This window comes from Siniperca chuatsi, linkage group LG15, assembly GCF_020085105.1.
Source record: "Siniperca chuatsi isolate FFG_IHB_CAS linkage group LG15, ASM2008510v1, whole genome shotgun sequence".
NCBI classification, from domain to species: Eukaryota; Metazoa; Chordata; class Actinopteri; order Centrarchiformes; family Sinipercidae; genus Siniperca; species Siniperca chuatsi.
In genome coordinates, this window is record NC_058056.1 from 11047861 (window position 1) to 11068588 (window position 20728).

At 38.5% G+C, this 20728-nt stretch overlaps 3 protein-coding genes across 6 annotated transcripts in view; all 3 read left to right on the forward strand.

Moving 5' to 3' along the window:
* Positions 1-3149: 3149 nt before the first annotated feature.
* On the forward strand, positions 3150-7805 carry tmem30aa (transmembrane protein 30Aa). The gene is made up of 7 exons (XM_044166724.1): positions 3150-3630; positions 4351-4470; positions 5010-5117; positions 5205-5292; positions 5497-5640; positions 5729-5938; positions 6587-7805. The coding sequence occupies exons 1-7, from the start codon at positions 3382-3384 to the stop codon at positions 6778-6780; spliced, it is 1113 nt and encodes a 370-aa protein (XP_044022659.1). The 5' UTR covers positions 3150-3381; the 3' UTR covers positions 6781-7805.
* Positions 7806-7937: 132 nt separating this feature from the next.
* On the forward strand, positions 7938-10602 carry LOC122861807 (cytochrome c oxidase subunit 7A2, mitochondrial-like). Its single transcript, XM_044166725.1, has 4 exons — positions 7938-8086; positions 9042-9131; positions 9989-10073; positions 10313-10602. Exons 1-4 carry the CDS (start codon positions 8069-8071, stop codon positions 10369-10371), a joined length of 252 nt encoding a protein of 83 aa, XP_044022660.1. The 5' UTR covers positions 7938-8068; the 3' UTR covers positions 10372-10602.
* A 755-nt stretch (positions 10603-11357) lies between these two features.
* Positions 11358-20728, forward strand: part of col12a1a (collagen, type XII, alpha 1a) — a 57533-nt gene continuing 48162 nt past the window's right edge. For 3 of the 4 annotated variants that reach the window (XM_044166537.1, XM_044166535.1, XM_044166536.1), the window contains exons 1-9: positions 11358-11543; positions 12928-13033; positions 16724-16840; positions 16961-17104; positions 17745-17798; positions 19048-19311; positions 19579-19743; positions 19973-20146; positions 20314-20604. In XM_044166537.1, coding sequence (XP_044022472.1) covers positions 12964-13033; positions 16724-16840; positions 16961-17104; positions 17745-17798; positions 19048-19311; positions 19579-19743; positions 19973-20146; positions 20314-20604 — 1279 coding nt within the window. In that variant the 5' untranslated portion in view covers positions 11358-11543; positions 12928-12963. The remainder of the gene's footprint in view (positions 11544-12927; positions 13034-16723; positions 16841-16960; positions 17105-17744; positions 17799-19047; positions 19312-19578; positions 19744-19972; positions 20147-20313; positions 20605-20728) is intronic. The other variant, XM_044166538.1, reaches the window with a different exon arrangement.

A 20728-nucleotide genomic window follows, 5' to 3' on the forward strand; every position in this document is an offset into this window, starting at 1 on the left:
ATCTATTTTAAAATTTAAAACAGATCTTTACATTTAGCATCAGATGTTAAAAAGAAAAACATACCATGGTGGACAAAGGAATGTGAAAATCACGAAATAAAGCGTTTAAAATGGTAAAAAATAACTCACAATTTTCAGACTCTTATTGAATATAAAAGATTGCAAGCTAAAGCAAGGAAAACAATTAAAAATGCAAAGAAGGAGTTTTGGAGGAAGTTTTGTAACTCAGTAGGAAAAGAAACAGAAATTACTAAAATATGGGGAATGATAAAAAGAATGAATGGGGTTAAAAGAGAGTATGGATATCCAGTCTTAGTGGACAATGGAACTACAGCCGTGACAGATGAGGAGAAAACAGAGATGTTGGCACAAACCTTTGTTAAAATTCACAGTTCTAATAATAATAGTAAAGAGGGGCAAAGAGGAAGGGAAAATACAATAGCTGAGAATAAGGAACTACTACAGCAAAATGAAGATTTAACAAATATACCATTCACAAAGGCAGAACTGAATCGTGCTTTCAGGAAAACTAAGATGTCAACACCGGGGAAAGATCAGATATGTTACACTTTGATAAATCATCTTAGTGAATCATCGAAGGACATTCTACTGGAAGTACATAATAAGGTTTGGGAGAAGGGAAAATTGCCACAAGTCTGGAAAGAAGCTGTTGTAGTTCCGATACACAAGCCCAGAAAAGATTGCACAAACCCAGGGAATTATAGGCCTATTGCCTTAACCTCCAATGCATGCAAAAATAATGGAGAGAATGATAAATCTAAGATTGACGTATTACATGGAAAGCAAAAGCTATGTATCAAAATATCAAAGTGGATTAAGAAGAGGTAGAAATACCATGGACCCTGCTATATGTTTAGAACATGAAATAAGGAAAGCGCAGATTAATAGGAAAAGCATAGTGGCCATCTTTTTTGATATAGAGAAGGCTTATGATATGATGTGGAAGGAAGGATTATTAATTAAACTAAGTAAATTAGGGGTTAAAGGCCTAATGTATAGGTGGATCAAAGACTTTTATATGGAAGATCGATTTAGGTAAAAACAGGGAAGTGTTATTCAGGAAATTTTTCTGTTTAAAATGGAACTCCTCAAGGGAGTATATTGAGTCCTGCGTTATTTTCTATTATGATAAATGATGTTTTTCTGAATTTGGAGAATGGGATGGGATTCTCTCTTTTTGCGGATGACGGGGCAATATGGAATTTAGTGTGAAGAATATACAGGAGGCTATTGTTAAAATAGAAGAATAGTCATTTAAGTAGGGATTCAAGTTCTCAGTAAACAAAACAAAGGAAAATGTTCTTTACACAAAAAAGAAATGACTAATTTTAATTTTTTAAAATTATATAATCAAGAATTGGAGAGAGTGAAACAATTTAAATTTTGTTTGGTGAAAGAATCACATGGGCACTACATATTCAGAAGGTAACTGACAAGTGTAAAAAAGTATTAAATGTAATGAGATGTCTGGTGGGGTGCAGAGAGATCAGCATTGAAAACCATCTACATAGGATTAATAAGATCAGTATTAGATTCTGGGTGTGTAGCGTTTGGATCCGCAGCAAGTACATCTCTCAGAAAGTTAGACAAGATTCAATATCAGGCTTTAAGACTATGTTTAGGTGCCATTAGAACATCCCCAACATCAGCATTACAAGTGGAAATGGGAGAAATGCCACTGGAATTAAGGAGAATACAGCTATCTTCAAACTACTGGGTAAACTAAACTACTGGTAAAAGGACATAATGAAGATCATCCAACGCTAGATGCATTAAAACCCTGTTGGGAAAAGGAGAGGAGAGAAACAAAAAGTTTTGGATGGACAATTGAGCAGAAAGCAAAAGAACTAGGAATAACTGAAATAAACATTAGTCCAACAGACCCACTCCCAGTAATACATCCTTGGATGCTCTCTGAACCGCCTGTAGATCTCACATTGCTTGGCAAAAAGAACAAAGATAAGGAGCTCATTTTACATCCACAGATAATACAGACATATGTAGAAAGCATATACCACAGCTACGTGAAAATGTATACAGATGCTTCAAAGAACACAGCTAACAAAATTGGTATTTCATTCATAATTCCAGATGTCAACATTAAAATTGGCAAACGAATCAGTGATGGAGTATCGGTATATGCAGGGGAGATGCTGGTGATTTTGTTAGCATTGCAAAGGGTCGAAGATGTGAGACCTTTGAGAGCAGTAATATGCTCTGATTCCAGCTCATCATTAATCAGCTTGAAGCACAGCCATTCAGACAGCAGACCAGATGTCTTAATAGAGATACAACAAACACTATATAGAATTCAAATGATGGGGCTAAATATGACATTTGTATGGATACCAGCACATATAGGAATCAAAGGAAATGAAATAGCTGACAAGTGTGCAAAAGAAGCCACAAAAACAAATCACATTGACATTACAGTACCCCTTAGTATAATGGAAATGAAAACCACAGTTAAGGACAAGTTGAAAGAACGGTGGCAAAAGCAGTGGGAAGAAGAGAGAACAGGAAGGTGGCTATACAACATTCAAAGAAAAGTAAGTGTGATGAGGAAAACGGGGAGAACCAGGAATGAGGAAACAATAATATCCAGGCTACGCTTTGGGCACACAGGATTAGACAGTACATTATATAAAATAGGAAAACACAATACAGGAAGGTGTACATTCTGTGATCAAGAAGAAACTTTAGAACATGTTATGATTTACTGTCCAAAATATGATGCTGAGAGAAGTGACACTGTACCTTAAAGAAATAAAGATGAGGTTTGATTTATGAGATCTTTTACAAAGAAGGTCAAGAGAGAAGTGTTATCTATTGTTGTTTCATTATCTTAGGAGAACAAATTTGATAAAGATAATATAACTATGGTATGTTTATTTAATTTTAATTTCTTTATTTTTTTCTTGGTTTTTCCCAGTTTATCTTATTTTATTTAACCATTAGTGAATGTATAGTTAGAGTCCCGATGCGGTAATGCACCATAACGTTGGTTGCCAACCGCCATACAACTTTACGAAGAAGAAGAAGAAGAAGAAGAAGCATCAGCTGTTTGTGCACAACAATGTGAGAATGGGGCGTCTATAATTTCTGTGATGACGTAACGGTCACGTTACATGATCCTATTGGCTCAGAAGCTTCCGGCTTCTTCCTCTTAGATTAGATTAACAAGTACTAATCAGTACTACAATCAGTAGATATTTGAATTAGACAGAGGGTAAATTTCACTCCTTAGACAGTTTTAGCAGTTGCGTTCACGTTTTGTCTCTTGTTTATCGTGAGGGATTAACTAGGAACTGTCAACTGTCAACTACAGTAGATTATTTTTGCACGACGCGGATTGCAGCCATGATGGCGTCAAGCTACAACGCTAAGGAGGAGGACGGACCTCACTCAGGTGCTTCGAGCCACGGAGGCCCAGCGGCTGCGAAAAGTAAAAAGCCGGACAACACGGCGTTCAAGCAGCAGAGACTACCAGCCTGGCAGCCCATCCTGACAGCAGGCACCGTGCTGCCTGCTTTCTTCGTTATCGGTCTCATTTTCATCCCCATCGGCATCGGCCTGTATGTCTCATCAAACAACATCAAAGAGTTCGAGGTACAGTAACAGTACAGTACAGTCTGCCTGCGTTTTAAGTAGCTAACTTTATAGCCACCACGGACTAGCTAGTCTAGGTTTTTCTACACAGTCCAGTTCAACCATGGTTACTAGTAAATAAGAGCCGTGTAGCTAACGCTAATTTAATTGTAAACCGGTTGACCTGTAAACATGCTGTATTACGACAAGCAAGAACACAAATAAAAAGGGAAACATTTCTGAATTCTGAATACTTTGCCATGTTAAAATTACCATATGGACTCATTTGTCAGTTTATTAAGTATCTAGCAACTAAAGAGCTAAAACTAATGCAGTCTAATACAGAAGCACTCTGATGAAAGATTACATTGTTCAGTTGTGTTGAAACCGGTTTAAAAAGGTGTTAATTGACCTTTGTGGTCATTTGGAGGCTTCAGTTAGTGTGGTGCTGTTGAATTGTATTGCAGTGTAAGAGAAATGTCTCAAGTATTGTGTCCACACATTTATATCAAAATGTTGTATTGTCGTATTAACACCCCATTTATATCAATGAGGTTAGACAAAATATTAGAAATTCCTTTTAGTGTAACATCCCACTTGTATCAATAGGGTAATCAAAATATTAGAATAACTTAAAAAAAACAACTACAGCTTCCGAAATGACCTGCATTTGTTTTATGTAGTTGTACTTAATGTTTTCGAATCTGATGTTTTTTTAACATATCATCTCCTCATTTTCAGATTGATTACACTGGTGTAGACTCTTCCAGTCCATGCTACAGCTGTGCCAACAACTTCAGCTGGAACAGCACAACACCATGTTTCTGCTCTGTGGACTTCACATTGGAGCAGCCATTTGAGGTGAGCAGCAGCTTACAGTATGTGGACCCAATGAATAATGCATGCTTCAAAATTGATAGTGTTGGTTGGAGTACAATAAAAGGGAAAAAAAACTGCCCTCCTGACACTAAATGTCCATTAAGATCTATTTAAAGTCCAAAGAAAGGTACACTCAAGGTTTGTTTGGAGCCGTCATTATCATTGATTATTCTAGTCTTAAAATATGCAGGCCAGCAACTTTCAGAAAGCTGTTATTGATTCCTCTCTCAGCCAGTTGCATTTTCATCTCAGTTTTCGAATAAGACAACCCAGTGTCACTAAATACATCTTAGATTTGGGTTACGATTTAGAATAACTGCAGTTTTTAGGAGCAACTAAAATCATACTGGGGTAAAATGGCATCTGTCTCATTTGAGAACATAAAGAAACCTATTTTTGATACATGTAAACTTAGCAGATAGAGCTGATGATCCAAAGAATTACTTAAGTGTCAACTTACTGAAGTACTTCCTTGCCTTTACTGATACTCTTTCTATAACACGATCTCTCATCCCCTGCAGAGCAATGTCTTTATGTACTACGGCTTATCCAACTTCTATCAGAACCACAGACGCTATGTGAAGTCCAGGGATGACAGCCAACTGAATGGTGACCAGTCTGCTTTGAAGGTATCATCTTGGAAATGTACTATTATTACATGCAGAAATTTCAATAAATGCCTCTTGCATCAGTTTAACGCTGGCTGCTTTTTACAGAACCCCAGCAAGGAATGCGAACCATACCGCACAAGTGAAGGACTGCCCATTGCTCCATGTGGGGCCATAGCAAACAGCCTTTTCAATGGTAAGTGAGACATGGTGAACAACTTTAATATTTTTCTCCTCAGCAACGTAAACATTATTGCTTAACACTCATGTGTTCAACTAGAGCCCACCATTGAGTTGAGTGACCATTGAAAATCCTACTAAAATCAATTTGCAGAAGTTCAGCTCATTTGTGGCACTTCCTTAATGCAACAATATTGAATGTAATGTTTCTTTGTTTCAGACACTCTGGAGCTGTATCATATTGATTCCAATGGTACCAGAAATGCAATTAATCTGGTAAAGAAGGGCATTGCATGGTGGACAGACAAGCATGTGAAGTTCAGGAATCCTGGTGGAAACAACAACCTTACTGTAGCTTTCCAAGGTGATTTTAGCAAACTGCACAGGATCTTTTAGGCTCATTAACACCTCAGTGGCAGTGACTAGATTGGTTTTGTCTTGTTATTTCTCAGGCACCAGTAAGCCGGTCAACTGGAGAAAGCCAGTGTACGAGTTGGACCCATCTGATCCTGAGAACAATGGCTTTATCAATGAGGACTTCATTGTGTGGATGCGCACGGCTGCGTTGCCCACCTTTCGCAAGCTATATCGCATCATCCAGAAGAAGTCTAGCACGACCCCCACTCTACCCAGTGGCAAATACGTCTTGGACATCACTTACAGTATCCTTTGAATTATAGCCAGAAACTCTACCACACAATCAAAACTAGAGCTAGCCTTAGGCTGTAGGGTTGGCTAGTATGATTTTTATTTCCTTTTATATAAAGCTTCACAGGGTAAGATTATTATGTAGAAACACCAATCATCTTAAATCACATAGATTTGCTGTAATTTCACAAATCCTGTCTATAGTGTGTGTGACAAATAGAAAACATCTAAACAACAAAAAGTAAATATTTGAACAAAGTGAATTTAGCTTGCCGTCAAATACTGTGCTGTGAGCAAACACCAGTATACTCACTTTTCAGAAATAAACTGAAAATTGGTCATGTGACATTAAATTAATTGCTTATTAGTGGATATGTATGGTGATATGATCTTATTATATTAGGTTTTTACAAACCTTTGTTGCCCAAATGAGTGAGTGAAGAACAAGATTGAAGTTTTTGCTTTACACATAGGAAAAGCTTGGGCTCGTGTAGCACCAGTGGGGCACAGTTTATTGCTTTGAACATTAGGTTGATTATTTTAGGTGACTATGCATACATTTGCCATATTGGAAGATGTATTGATATCAGAAAATACCCTTTGTACTTCTTTCTGTACTTTCCAGAAGCTCCAATACTTTTTCTTTAGCCGTGTGTAACCAGATTACCCTGTGCTCAGCTTTGATGGTCGCAAGCGGATGATCCTGAGCACCATCTCCTGGATGGGAGGGAAGAACCCCTTCCTTGGCATTGCCTACATCACTGTAGGCTCCATCTGCTTCTTCCTGGGTGTGGTTCTGCTCATCATCCACCATAAATATGACACCCGCAACAACAGTGCAGATATTCCAAGTTAATCTGTTTGTGTATCGCGTTTTCCTGTGTCTGCATGCATGGGTGACCCTAAAGGGTCCGTTCTGGACTGCTTGTTGATTTTAGTGTGATTACACTGGTCTCTGTAATTGTCTGTTGTGTGTTTGTGCAAGGACAGCAGTGTCTTAAGTGTTTCATCAAAAGCAGTGTTTATGTATAGGTCAACTAAGGCAAAAGAAGGATGCTAGAGTCTGTGTCTCTGTGCATATAGCTTCAAGTCAGCTGCTGAGAATGTCATTTCCTCTCTTCAAAAGAAACTTTTTATCTTCTATTTATCTATACATTATTAAAGTATCTGTGTTTTATTTTAGCAGTGCTTTGCGAATGGCTTAATTATTGAAGGATGTATGTATTTTTAACGCAAGTTTTTGTCCATACTATGTACTGTAATATGTCCTGCTGATGAATGTACCATTTTATTTCATTGACATACCTCTGTGGTTTTTGAGATTACCTTGAATATAGGATGGGATAATCATTGCTTGTGTGCCGTTTATTATGGTAAGCATTGATGTTTAACAAGAAGTATATTATCCTTGGAGAGTCATAGAATACTCATGATAAGTAGTACCAAAAGTGTGGTTATCTACCCTCCGCTGTGACTGGTTGTATAAAGAGACTGAGCCAGTCATAAAGCATCTTTTTAAAATTATAATCTAAGGTTTATTAATGATGGCAACATTAACCTATACCACTATATCCAGTATTCTTGATTCTAAGACACTGGGCAGCGTCTCAGGCTGATTAGAGCACAAAAATGATTTCGTTTTTACATTTTGGTCTGAGTGTTAAGTTATCTTGCGTTCTTCAATGTTGACCAAATTATATGCACTTTAAAAGTGTCACATTTGTTAGTTTTCCCCCTTGTTTCACTTAATCTTCTGTTATAATATTGTGATCTGGATTTATTAATAATGAGTAAATTGTTTAAATTGGAAACTTATGGGTTTTTATAAGGTTTGTAGGGTCCAATCATGTATGGGTCCAATTAAACAACTTCCTGAATGTATTGGTGTCATTTGTGATTTTATTGCAGATCACTACTACAGCCGTAACTGCTGCCATATCACTACCACTACTTTTGTTGTGGCTGTATTATTTTTTATTCATTATTGTTATATTATTCTTAATAAATGAGACACTAATAATAACAATCTCACGCGACCGGATGTGACAGGCCCACCAAGGGATTGTGGGAAGTCAGACTGTCAGTGTCCGTCCTTGTGCTGTTCCTTTACCTCATAGCTTAACATAGCACAGAAGTTTGCCAAAATGTACAGACAGCTTATGGTAAGAGAGACGTTTAATCTATTGTATTTACTATAAAACGTCCCAGTTTTGTCATTAAAGTGTTATTGGTGGGTTGTTGTGGTGTAACTAATACTTGTAAACGTTTGCTAGCTTATTTTCTGATTAGCTAACGAGTAACGTTAACGGTCCCTAAGTTAGCTAAACTTTTCAAACTTAGTTAACTTAGCTACCCAACTAGCAGTTCAGCAAATCATACCATGAAATGAAGTTATTTAATTTAAGAAATACATATATTATTTTCGTTATATTATGTTGTTATTGCGTGTTTAACCGTGTAACTTTAACACAGTTGCCCTGTTTGGCAGGACGCCAGCTACCTGGTAGGTTAAGTAACAAGTCGTGCATTAAAGCAAGTCAGGTTTAAGTTTGGACAAGCAGACAAGCAATTTTCATCGGGATGGCCATCCATCCATCCACGTTTTTTTGCTATAACAGGCAGCTTAAAACCTATTGCCAAACCAAGAACTATCATCAAATAACTTTGCGCATATATGCATTGACTATATATGTAGTACCACCTTTATTGAAATAAATAATCAAAGATGACAGCAGTAAGTTGACCTCTGTTTTGACTTTGAGTCGTGCATTTAATCCTGTCATACAAATGCAATACATAGGGTTGGTCAGTAGATGTCCCCATTTACTACTACTAACAAACGCTTTGAAACAAGGAACTATTTTTAGCACACTTGCTTCAGTGTGGTTCAGAAACTGTAATTTCCCCCACCACTAGTTGATTTCAGCTCGCTGAACTGTCATAGAAACTTTGCTAGCTTTGTGTCACTTAATGACACTTGGTGTATTTTGTGTCATTTCACTTCCTCATACTGTTTCAGTGCTAATTAGTTTGTTTACATCATTATTCACTGTTTGTCATGCTTGAATTATAACTGTTTAAACTATAAAATCCTCAGTTAAGTGTTTGCATCACCAGGGACTTAGGCAGCTTTCCAGGCGCACCATCACCAGCAGTGCCCGCAGACAGATTGATAACACTGTGAAGGACAAACAAAAACTGTTTCAGGTAAGCTTAATCGTATGATCCCATCAATATCTCATCTGATCTTTGTAACAGTGTTTCAGGAGCTGTGTGACTCCTGTAAGCCACGGGAGCAGTCTAGTCTTATGAAGATGAAGAACTTGCTTTCTGACACTGAGAGTGACATATCTGAGCAAAGGTTATATAGATGTGAAGTAACATTTGTATATATGTATTCCCTTATCCTAAACAGTGGCTGATTTGTGAAACATTGTTAGTATGAGACCGTTTTCAGCAGCGTGAGGTGAAATCACAATCTTAATGTTACTTACTACTTAAACAATTTGGTTAGGTGTGTAGGCACCTCCTGCCATACCTTTTGCAAAGTAATTATGTGCCTGTTTGACTTTGTTTTCACTTGTCAGTGTTTAAAGTGAAACAAAGAATGAGATCTTTTTATACTGATAATGATAATGTAAAAGCTTCCACTTTATTCCCAGGTTCTGGAGACAGAATCTAATTTTATCCTCTCTGTAGCCTGACAGATAAGTATCAGTTGATATTCCCCCTACAATGTTTAAATGACCTTCGACTGTAGCTGAGGCTAGATTTATACTAATGATGCTTGCAAGCTGCTAATTAAAAATCCATTGCAAAATCAACATTCCAATGTGGCAGGCTTTGCTGGTCCTTGCATAACGCTAGAAATTACTGTAGCCATTGACAAATGGCCTACCCTCGCTTCTAAATCCTAGAGCAAGCGCTGCTTCATTGCATAGTGTATTGTATGCCACCACTTTACTGCTATGGTTAACCAGAGATGAGCTCTACAAAAATTTTAACGTGAAGTAGGGCTGTCTTATTATATAACTATATGCTTTCATTCTTCGCTCTTTGAACAGGAGGACAACGGTATGCCTATCCATCTGAAGGGCGGGTCAAAGGACGCTCTGCTCTACAGAGCCACAATGACTCTCACTGTGTTTGGTATGTCAGCATTTGTCTGAGATTTGATGAGTCAGGCTCACTCCAAATGTCTAAGTCTGTCTTTTGAATAAAACACATTTCATACCAGTGACTTGACCCTGGTGTTATTACTGAAACTGACTTTGAAAGTAAAATGACTGTAATTTGACGATGCATCATCCAGGGTTGCTTGAAGTCAGGATAATTAGCTTGCGTTGTATCCCCGTCACATCTGTAATTCTTGTCTGATCTCTTCACAGGGAGTGGTTATGTTGTGTATGAGCTGTTTAGTGCTGCAATGCCCAAGAAGCCACAGTGAAGCATGATTGGCAAATTGGACTTTTTCATCTGATGAAACTATCATGCACATGCTGTATGTAATTCATCAACTCTGTGTTGTGCAGATTTGTAATCTGGGAAATTATTTGTCCTATCAATACTATCAGTATTTTTAATGTTTGAAACCAATATTTATTGATTGTACAAATCATGAGCTGCAAATAATAATAAAAATATACATCTCATTAAATTGTCACTTTTTAAAACTCGATTCCTGCTGTAGATGTTTTTCTTCATAGCTTCATATTGAGTATATATGTTGTAGGAAGTACATCAAGAGCCCTTTCTTATTCTTCACCCAGAATCTGAGTTTAGCAGGAGACTGCGGTCCGTTTGTAAGTGGAGTATTTTAGTGAGACTACGGTAGGTTGGATTTCTCTCACCAATCCAAACGTGTGTGTAGTGTATTTCTTTAGTTTGAGCACTAGAGGGCACCAAACACCAACCAGTCAGAAGCGCTCTCATTGTGGCAGTGAGTAACAGGGAAGACTGAAATACTTTGCCTTTCCTGACTCATTTTCCATTGTTAATACATAAAATATTAATAAAAAAAATTAACGGGCTAATATGATTACACTTGTTTTTCTTTCTTTAAGCATCTTGAAAGCATTATGAGCACAGCCACGTTATGAAGAGCCAAGAGGTTTGTGTTTACAAAACGAGAAATTGTACTTTTTCTTTCCACTATTTTAGCTGACACCTGAGTAAATAGATTGGACATGGTCGCCTGTTGCGGATATAAAAACACTTCCCCTCTCAGTGTTGTCTGACCAACTGTGCCCCCGCTGTAAAGTCATATTGGCACTGGAAACTCATTAAATCACCAGACCAAAGGAATGCAGGGAAAAATGTAATTTCCAAACTGGATCGGACTTACATCTACTGACAGGCGGTTTCGTAAGAAGCCCATATGATGGTAAACTGAGAGTTGGGAACTGCCCCCCTATTAAGTAGCCGGTGGTAGAAAGATTCTTCCCACTTGGAAAAAGGCTTTTCCTTCTTGGACATCTGCTAGTGGAGCTTCCAGTAGCCAGAGGGAGGAGAGAGGGGTCCAGCCGCAGCTCCTGAAATTTTCCTCTTACTTTTCAGAGGGGGAGGCTTCAAGCAGGCTGCTCTGACATTCGGTCGGTTCATTTTTGGGGGGTTGAATAGGTGAGTGGAGTGACTTGTTCATTTTAAATCCGTTATTTTGGTATTTTTTAAGAATAGAAATAACTATTTTATATATTTAATGAACGATATTTAGACAAGCTAAATCACTTTTTAAAACTTTCTAAACAAGGTTTTTTTAAGATATGATATTTTTTTCACGATTAGTTACTCAGTCACGTTGTTGAACTGAATTGAATGGAGATGCAACGACAAACTATTGGTTTGAAATCTGGGAGTAAAGTGGAGTCGTTGCAAGCAGGCATAGCTAGTGTGCTTTATGTGTAATTTGCACATTTTAATTAACTGAGACCCAGTTGTGTCCGAAGGGCCAAGAGAGTAATTTCGGCCCCTGTAGCTGCAGTTTCCGTGCTTGTGCACCAGGAGGGGCACACAGCCTGTGGTAATGATTACAGAAGCTGAGTTCAGACTATATGCCTACTGTGTGGTCTACTTATCCTTTAGTAAAAAAAGAGTAACCACGTCGCATGAGATTATTCAATTTAAGATGAACCAATATTGTATAATAACAACCTATTTACGGTATGAGGTGAGAAAAGCCATAGTCACTCACTGATTTCTGTTATTGAATCTAAAGAAATAGATGAAGTCAAAGGGAAGGAGAGGAGTTAGGGAGGCAATTTTAAGATTTGAGATACAAAAATGTGTGATTTGTACTAAAGGAATTGCAATCATGATGCCCCATAATATTTTATACATTCAAATACATAAAAAAAATACCATTTAGTAACTTATGATGTCACAGACAGAGTTTGAAGGTGACCTTATAAGGTCATCCAGACTCCATCCCTGAGGGGCTAAAGTGAGTGAGAACCATAGGTATGTATGTAGTGGGCTGCATAGCAAGCCACCAAAATGATCAGGACAGCTAGAGGGCAATGGGTTTTCCAGATTATGCGTATGAAGATCAGACGGATGAACAAAATGTTTTTTTTCAGTCCCTCATTACTAAATACCTACAGTATGTCAGTCAGTACTAAATACCCACCTCAGGGTATGGGCGTCAGCTGGAGGCAGCAAGGTGTGCCACTTGTTGTGTAAGGGAGTCTAGAAACTAGTCTAAAAACTGGATCTTGCAGTTTTTGATCATAATGGAAAGCAATGATTAAATAATAAGAGCTATCAATATTGATTCCATATTGAAAAAAAAAAAAAAAATTCAGGAGAGCATTTCAGGTCCACTGTGCGTGTTGCATATATACATTATGTACTTTTAGTTAAAGGCAAACTCATACTCTGTCCAAACCTGACTATCTTGACGCAGCAGTAAATTAGACATAAATGTGGTGCCTAGTTACAGCACACTGACAAAGTGAGCTGTGGCACAGATCTGCAGCTTCAACACATTTTCTCTCTTTGTCCTCAGACTTGTTGATGTGCTGCTGACCCTTAAGGGCCAAACATGAAGATAGGGCTGTCTCTGGCCACTGCTGCCTTCGTTGCAGCCGTGTTATCCTCCATAGATGCTCAAGGTAAATTAAACCACCTTTCCTCAGTCCACTTACATACACTATCCCACTCTGTCTCTTTATCTCCTGCTTCTCTTCTTTCACCTATATATCTCCACTGGTTGTCTGTGTTACAGGGATTAGTCTTTTACTTTAATGTCAGAGAGTCATCGCATAGACACTGAACTCTTTGTATTGATAAACTGAATAAAGTTATTCTTATTCCACGTGTATGCTATTTGACTATGTGACGTTTGTACTACTGACTTATTTTTTGATGATTGTCATGCTTTTATCCCTCATTTGTTGCGTATTTATCTGTCAGGACTCATTACAGGCTTTGATGTAAAATCCAAATCCAGATCCCATTTACTTGTAATTAGGCTGTAATTTATATGGTTTAAACCAATACTTAAGAAGCAATTTTCTCATTCAGATTTGGCAAATATAAGAAACAAAGCACACTAAAGTTTATTTCATTTCCAATTTCTAATTAAATGCATTAACAGCAGGGCACAGAGTAGAACAAAAGTCATTTCATGGCTAAATGTTTCCCCATAAATGTTTTAGCAGGGCTGTTGCTGTTTCAGTTTTATGATAGCGAGCCTCTGCACTTTTTCCAAAGCAAAATTTGGAAGATTGCCAAGTCCCTGGTAATTAGGCATTGACTTGCGAGATCTCATATTTTTGACTTATTATGATTATGCAGGCGTTGTAGTAGGATCTTGTAAACCTGTGTACATCTCTCTGCAATGGTTTTAGAGTGGTTGCAGCAGTAAATACAGTGTTTTAAGTCATTAAATTTCTTGTGCAACAACAGTAATTGTACAACAGTGGAAGCAGGGTACAATAATTTAAAATAAATCAAAAAGTTTAATCTGCATTCAACATTAAAAACATGTAAAATGAAATGTAATTGTAAATGTAATTTATTTACTGTAGGTAACAAAAGTGAAAGTATCCATTCAGAAGAATTGTCCTGAGGCAGTATTGTAATGTTTCTGGAAGAAACTGTACTTAAGTGCAATAACTTTTGTTACTTTTGTGCTTATGTGTTACTGTTTTAGTAGCTGTTAAATACTTTTTGCTGTACATGTCACAAGAGCTAGCATGTCAAGACTATTAACAATCTGTCAGTAATTTTGACAGAAAATGACTCAAAGTAATTTCATAAGCAAACATTTCAGTCCAAAATAATGGCAAATATGGAAATATGGTATGGAAACCCTCTGATTTTTTTCCCTTTGAAAGCTCTGGCGGGGTGAGAGGAGTCTAACGTCTACTCTCACATATCTCCACAAATGGAATGGAAAGATGAAATACGAGAATAGCAAATTAATCCTCAGAAAGCACAAAGACAAAGAGCCTTTCTAGGGCTTCTTTGCGGGCATTTGCAAAAACGCTGAGTTGCAATACATATGGAAAGTTAATATGCAGTAATGTTTAATGTCAGCACATGTTGTGGAATTACTTTGGCATCTGTCCTGCCTCTTTGGGAGAGTCGGTGTTCTTTCCTCTTCCTTTTGGTCTGTCCTCCTGGCAGTAGCTCAGGCCAGGATAGCTGGCTGGCTGGAGACTGAGGTTACTAACAGAACAGTAGCCAGACTCTGGCCCCTGGGAGCCAGAGGTGTCCTTTATTAGGAACTGATGGGACATCCATATAACAAGAGCAACCACAAGGTCCAAATAACATACCAGAGATTGTTATTTTGACAAAACCACCATTGTTCCTCAATTATATTTTAAAACCAGGAGGACATATGGTCAAAGAAACTGTAACAAATTGAAATGACATGCTCTCACCATTTTGCCACGAACAAACGGGGGGAGTGACAGGTGCGTTGCTCAAAGTGAAGACCTGCCTAAAGCTTTGTTATCCGAATTTTTCAATCCACCATCCATCGCTTCGCTACCCCAGTCCTACACACCTATACACACCCACACACACTTCCATACCCCTTACCATTTGGTGTTGGAGATGAGTACTCATGGAGAAATCAGGGGGAACGCAGTCCATCGGGGCTCCTTGAGTTGATATGCCAGGTTGGTGATCCTCCAATCCCAGTTTTTAATTATTTTATGGGCTCCTGTTTGTCATCTGCCTGTGCATTCAGTGTGTCCCAAGCTATGGCTTCCTCCTCAAAGTGTATTTTACAATGATATTCTTGCCTCCCATGGCACTCTTGCTCTTACTTAACAGCTAGCATGGACCCACATGGCAAAGCTCTTTACTGATGCCTTACAGTCTAGTGCATGCTCACTTACCTTTCATCATCCCCATCATGGTATGCTACCACTGCTACCACTGTGGATACATTAGGGCTTGGCCCAGCACTACAAGTCAGTGCAAATGACATCATGTAAACCTCATTAACATCTTGAATTTTCTCACAAAATTATTCTTAAATTCATTGTGTCTACTTCTCTACTGTCTTTCAGTTGTTCATTGTGAATTTTTGTCATTAAACACTAATTTGCTATATGATAACATAACTTTTTGAGCCGAGTGGCACGAGACATAACAAGAATTTAGTTTAGTTAATTATTAAATGAATGTGAAATGAAGTGACAAATTTAAAACTAACTGTTTGACACTTTTTAAATGAAAGTGGATAACTTTTAAGCATGTAAATGACACATACTAAATGTTAACACACTTTTGCTAATTAACATTAGCCCTTTTCCTCGACTGGTAGCCTAGAAGCAGTAACAAAGAATATCATTTTAAAATATGTTTGTCATCTCTGTCTGTGTGGTCCCAACTGTACATGGAAACTACCGTCCAGTCAATCAAAGTTGTTGAGCCAAACAACTTTCTCATGTACATGATGCATGACGTTGTGATCAAGTCAAGTGTAAAGGCGCGTGGTCTTGTCACACTGTATATGTTTTTTCTGTATTTATTTTAATGTACACACTTTCTTTATTATAGTACATCTGAACAGTCTTTTGAGTGTCCAGAGTAATTTGTTCTCTCATGTCTTCTTTTGCATTATGCTGCCAATGAAAAAGTACACAAGGGTCTCCGGCGACGAATTGTGTATTCTTTTTAAAAGGTTTGCAATGGATGTGTGCCACTCACTTGTGTAAAGAGTTTTAACCAAATAAACCACAAACTACTTTTCGTGTTTGAAATATGTTTATATACAATGTATATATAACATATGGTGTTCAATTTTGTCAAGAGTTACTTCAACAACTACATGGCAACCTTGATTCCATTGTATAATCAGTAACTTGAGAATGAAGTCACCGTTGTATTTTTGTAATGCTGAGATCAACTCCATCATTAAAGCAGTTTAGTATGTGGTTGGGGCATGCGTAATGACTGCACTCAGCATGTGTTGGATGGTTCACTCAATGTTTGCACTTTGGTAGAGTTTGCACGGAGTCGTGCACATGTTGTGTATGCCAGTGCTTGAGTTGCTGGCCATCTTGGTTGAGCAACTCAAACAAATGCCATTTTACTCCAAAATGGCTTCTCACACTTTTTCAATGTTGTCACGTGTTCCTTACTTGTCACCCTCACAAATGGACGTCAGTGCTATGTGTCTGTCCCCAACAACGAACAAGTCCACTTCAGTCATGAAGTGTTTGTCGTTGGGATCAATGCGAATGCTTGATTGAAAATTTGATTTGATCATAAATATAACCATATCCATACATATGTTTCTGTTTGTTGTGATTTAACAGTGTTTCACCTCTTATTTGCAGTGGAACCCCCCTCAGACTTGAAATTTAAAATTCTAAATGAAAACACAGTGGACATGTCATGGACAAGACCCTTGTCAAGGATAGAGGGCTTCAGAATACAAGTTGTATCAGATGCAGGTCAGTATGGAGTCATCACTTACAGTATGTTGATGATCAGAACCCAGCAGTGAATACACAGGCAGTTTATACACACAATGCACCCCAACAGTTGATTTACTGTTAACTTCACTCTCCTAGATGAACCAGTCAGAGACTTTACCCTCGATGCATATGCCACTACGACCTCAATCAGTGACCTAACCCCTGACTTGGACTACTCAGTGTCCATAAACTCCTTTTATGGGTCAGAGGAGAGCATTCCCATCTTTGGACAACTGACCAGTAAGTACATATTTGGGTTCACACAGTGGGTTCATTTAAAAAAAATGTTTTAATTGAAAATTGAAGTGCACAATTACTTTTGCATTAGACACAAGTTCAAGGTCAGATTTCTTCACAATAATTTTTATTAGCGCTAGCACTTACTATAATGTTACAGTAGTGCTAGTGTGTAAGCACAAAAAGGTACAGTTGTATCCAGAAATGTCTCTGAAAATACTTACTTTTTCATTGTCTTCTCATTCATTATATATGCTGATGTTCACTGGTGTGACATCAGCAATAAATTGTGGCAGAACATCTCCTCCAACACAGGGATAATATTTGACTGCTAGTGATATGGTAGAAAACGTGATATTCCCTTTAATAAGAGTATAACTTTTTCTGTGTAGCATTTTAATCTAGCCACATGAGATGCAGGAAAGTAGGCAGAAATCACATCTGTTTACTGACTCTTGAATTGCTCACAGTTTATAGCTAATGCAGCATAAAGATATGTGTTTGTGTGCATGTGGTTTTGATCCTGTCAACCAGCTTTTATGATGTGTTGAATTTCTTGCCTTTTTCCACTGTGAAAAACCACACAGTGAGGCAGGGGTGGCAATGTGCGCTGCTAACTCACCAAGTGTTTCCTGTGTTTCAGTCCAGTCCAGTAACACCAGTGTACGAGTCAGGAGGCCACAGTCAGATGCAATCAGTGAGTATGTTTACTGTGGTGTTAACCAAAACCTGAACAGGGCCTGTCCTCCATGCGACTTTCCAGTTTTTTAAATCTAATTTTTTCCCTTCATGACTGTCATCATAATGTTTTTTTTTCTCATGGAATAATTTCAAACGTACATTTTACCTTCTGTTGGGGTTGTCACCGGGTAAGCAGGCAGGGATCCGACAGTGACTGGGACAGCACACATTGGTTCCTTTAATTGAAACCAGTTGGCACATTAAGAAAAAAGGAAAGGAAGGCTTGAAGCTAGGAGACATGGGTTCTATTATGCGTCATGGAGTGGAGGGGAGCAGGAGAGGGTTGTCAAGCAATGACGTACTCATTGTGCCACCTAGAGGCAAGTGCTGTCCGTTAAACTGTTAAAAGATGTGGCAAGGATTGCAGTTCTTAATCAGTCAAACTCTCTTCTGCTCATGTCATGAGACCAATCTGTGTGGATTTACACAAGGACATGCTCACTTTTTCCCCCACCTGTTGATTCTTCTGGAAACTATACCCACACTTCCAGATTCTCCTAAACCCTTATTCATGGTTAAGCACTCAGAAATTTTTCACAACCACCCAAATTGTTTGACTAAACCCCTACTTTGATGGCATAATTTTCAACATTAGGTCAGGGAATTTTGAGAAAAAAAGATGTCCTTTTAAGAATGAGGCTTATGAGATGTGAGGAACAGAATTTAGAGTCAATGAGACCTAGGGGAATGAGGATTAAAGTCCATCCACATAAGCCCTGCCAATTATTTCAATAGAGTCATCTTAAACGTTCCAGAGAATTTCATCTATGATTTAAAGCCCTGTAGGATTTGAAAGTATAAAAGTGAGCATTGCTGTTGGAATCTGCTAAATGTTTAGTCTATAAGCCACATTTTTGCCTCTGTCTCCTGGAATGACTATACCAGCCCACTGTTTTGCACTGGCTGATATTTCCTTTGATGTCAGAATGTATATCTCTGAGCCATCCAGCTAACTGTCAAGGATTTTATTATATTTAGACAGACAGGAGAAGAAATGGGCCAATGTAAAATATTGCTCCAAGACCAAACTCTTGCATTTCTGGCTTGGAAATTGGTTTAATTTGAGACATAAAGGATGTGGTTTTCTGCATTTAACGTTTTTACACCAATCATTAAACTTTTCCTAATCTGGATCAATCAAAACCTGCTACATAATTTTTTAACGGCTCTATTCCTGACTGACTCTTATTTCTGTCTTTCCCCAGAGTGTTCGGTCAGTGCAATAGCAGATTTGGTTTTTCTGGTGGACGGTTCATGGAGTGTTGGCAGAGAAAACTTTAAGCACATCCGTAGTTTCATCGGCGCCATGGCAGGGGCCTTCGACATTGGTGAGGACAAGACCCGGGTTGCTGTGGTTCAGTACAGTACGGACACCCGCACAGAGTTCCCCCTCACCCGCTACAACAGAAGAGGAGACCTGCTCCAAGCCATCAACTCCCTGCCATACAAGGGGGGAAATACTATGACAGGTAAGGTGTTTATCACAGAAGGAGGTACAGAGATCGAAAGGTGTTCATTTGTAGATTTGTACTCTGCTCTAATTGAGCCAGAATGGGTTTGCGTGGTTGTTAGTGATTTTAAGTGTCCATTTTATGTTAATTACATTAAAATGCGGAAAGCCCTGCAAATCTGAATATTACCTTGTTTGGTTGTTTAACGTGATGATATGTGATGTAGGAATATGGATGCAAGAATGCCTGACAAATTTAAAAATACACGTACATTTATGTCTCAAGGTGATGCCATAGATTACCTGCTACAAAACATCTTTACGGAGGCAGCTGGATCCAGGAAAGCTTTTCCCAAGGTAGCCATGATCATCACTGATGGAAAATCCCAGGACCCAGTGGAGGAGTATGCTAAAAGGCTTAGGAACATTGGAGTGGAAATATTTGTCCTAGGTATGGTTTCTTATTCAGTGTTTTGTTGAATAGTGTTCTCCCATGTGAAAATCCGCCTGTTCTTGGAGCCATTTGATTTTCCATTGATTGGAATATTCATATTTGACTGTTGTTTTTTCTAACATACGCAATACTCTAAAATCGTCAGCAGTCAACCACATCTGTAATGCAGCCACTGAGTAAAGAACATATGAGTTGATGTTGTTGTGCTTCACATTTTCCCACTCAGGTATCAAAGGAGCAGATGAGGATGAGTTAAGGGAAATTGCTTCCACACCTCACAACAAACACGTGTACAATGTTCCCAACTTTGACATGATCCAAGAGATACAGAAAAAGATCATCACAGAGGTTTGCTCCGGTGTTGATGAGCAGCTCAGCTTTCTGGTCAGCGGCGAAGAAAGTAAGTCAAAAAATCTTAATCAAATGTGTTACATTATACTGGGTTCTATGGTTTTGACACTAAATGGCCATAAGTACTGTAACTGTTCGCAGCCCAGCAAACATTTTGATGCTGAATACATGTTGAAAGCTCATGTAATAATACATTTCCTGCACATTTTTCCCCAGTGGTAGAGCCAGCTTCTAACCTGCAGGTCACAGAAATTGCATCTAAGTCAATGAGGGTGACATGGGATTCTTCCCTGGGTGACATCACGGGCTACAAGGTCACCCTCGTCCCCATGCTACCTGGAATGAAACGCCAAGAGCTGTACATGGGGCCCACCCAGACATCCATCAATGTCCGTGACCTTTCCCCTGAGACTGAGTATGAGATCAGCCTGTATGCCCTTAAAGGTCTGACTCCCAGTGAACCCATCATGGCAATGGAGAAGACCCAGCCTGTCAAGGTGTCGACAGGTGAGATGATTTGTTGTGCATGACATGTCATCTTTCCTTGACTATTCTTAAGTTAGATATACTCAAGTCCTTCACTCGTTACCTTGTTTCATGGAAGCCATACAAGGCCTTTAATTAACCCATT

What these genes read in the sequence shown, in the direction of transcription:
- LOC122861807 (XM_044166725.1), top strand. An exon ending in ACAAACAAAAACTGTTTCAG is followed by an intron (nt 9,132 to 9,988) that starts GTAAGCTTAATC and finishes CTCTTTGAACAG; the next exon opens with GAGGACAACGGTATGCCTAT. An exon ending in AATGACTCTCACTGTGTTTG is followed by an intron (nt 10,074 to 10,312) that starts GTATGTCAGCAT and finishes ATCTCTTCACAG; the next exon opens with GGAGTGGTTATGTTGTGTAT.
- tmem30aa (XM_044166724.1), top strand. Translation starts at nt 3,382, where the DNA reads ATGATGGCGTCAAGCTACAACGCTAAGGAGGAGGACGGACCTCACTCA. An exon ending in AGCAAACAGCCTTTTCAATG is followed by an intron (nt 5,293 to 5,496) that starts GTAAGTGAGACA and finishes TCTTTGTTTCAG; the next exon opens with ACACTCTGGAGCTGTATCAT. An exon ending in CGTCTTGGACATCACTTACA is followed by an intron (nt 5,939 to 6,586) that starts GTATCCTTTGAA and finishes GTGTGTAACCAG; the next exon opens with ATTACCCTGTGCTCAGCTTT.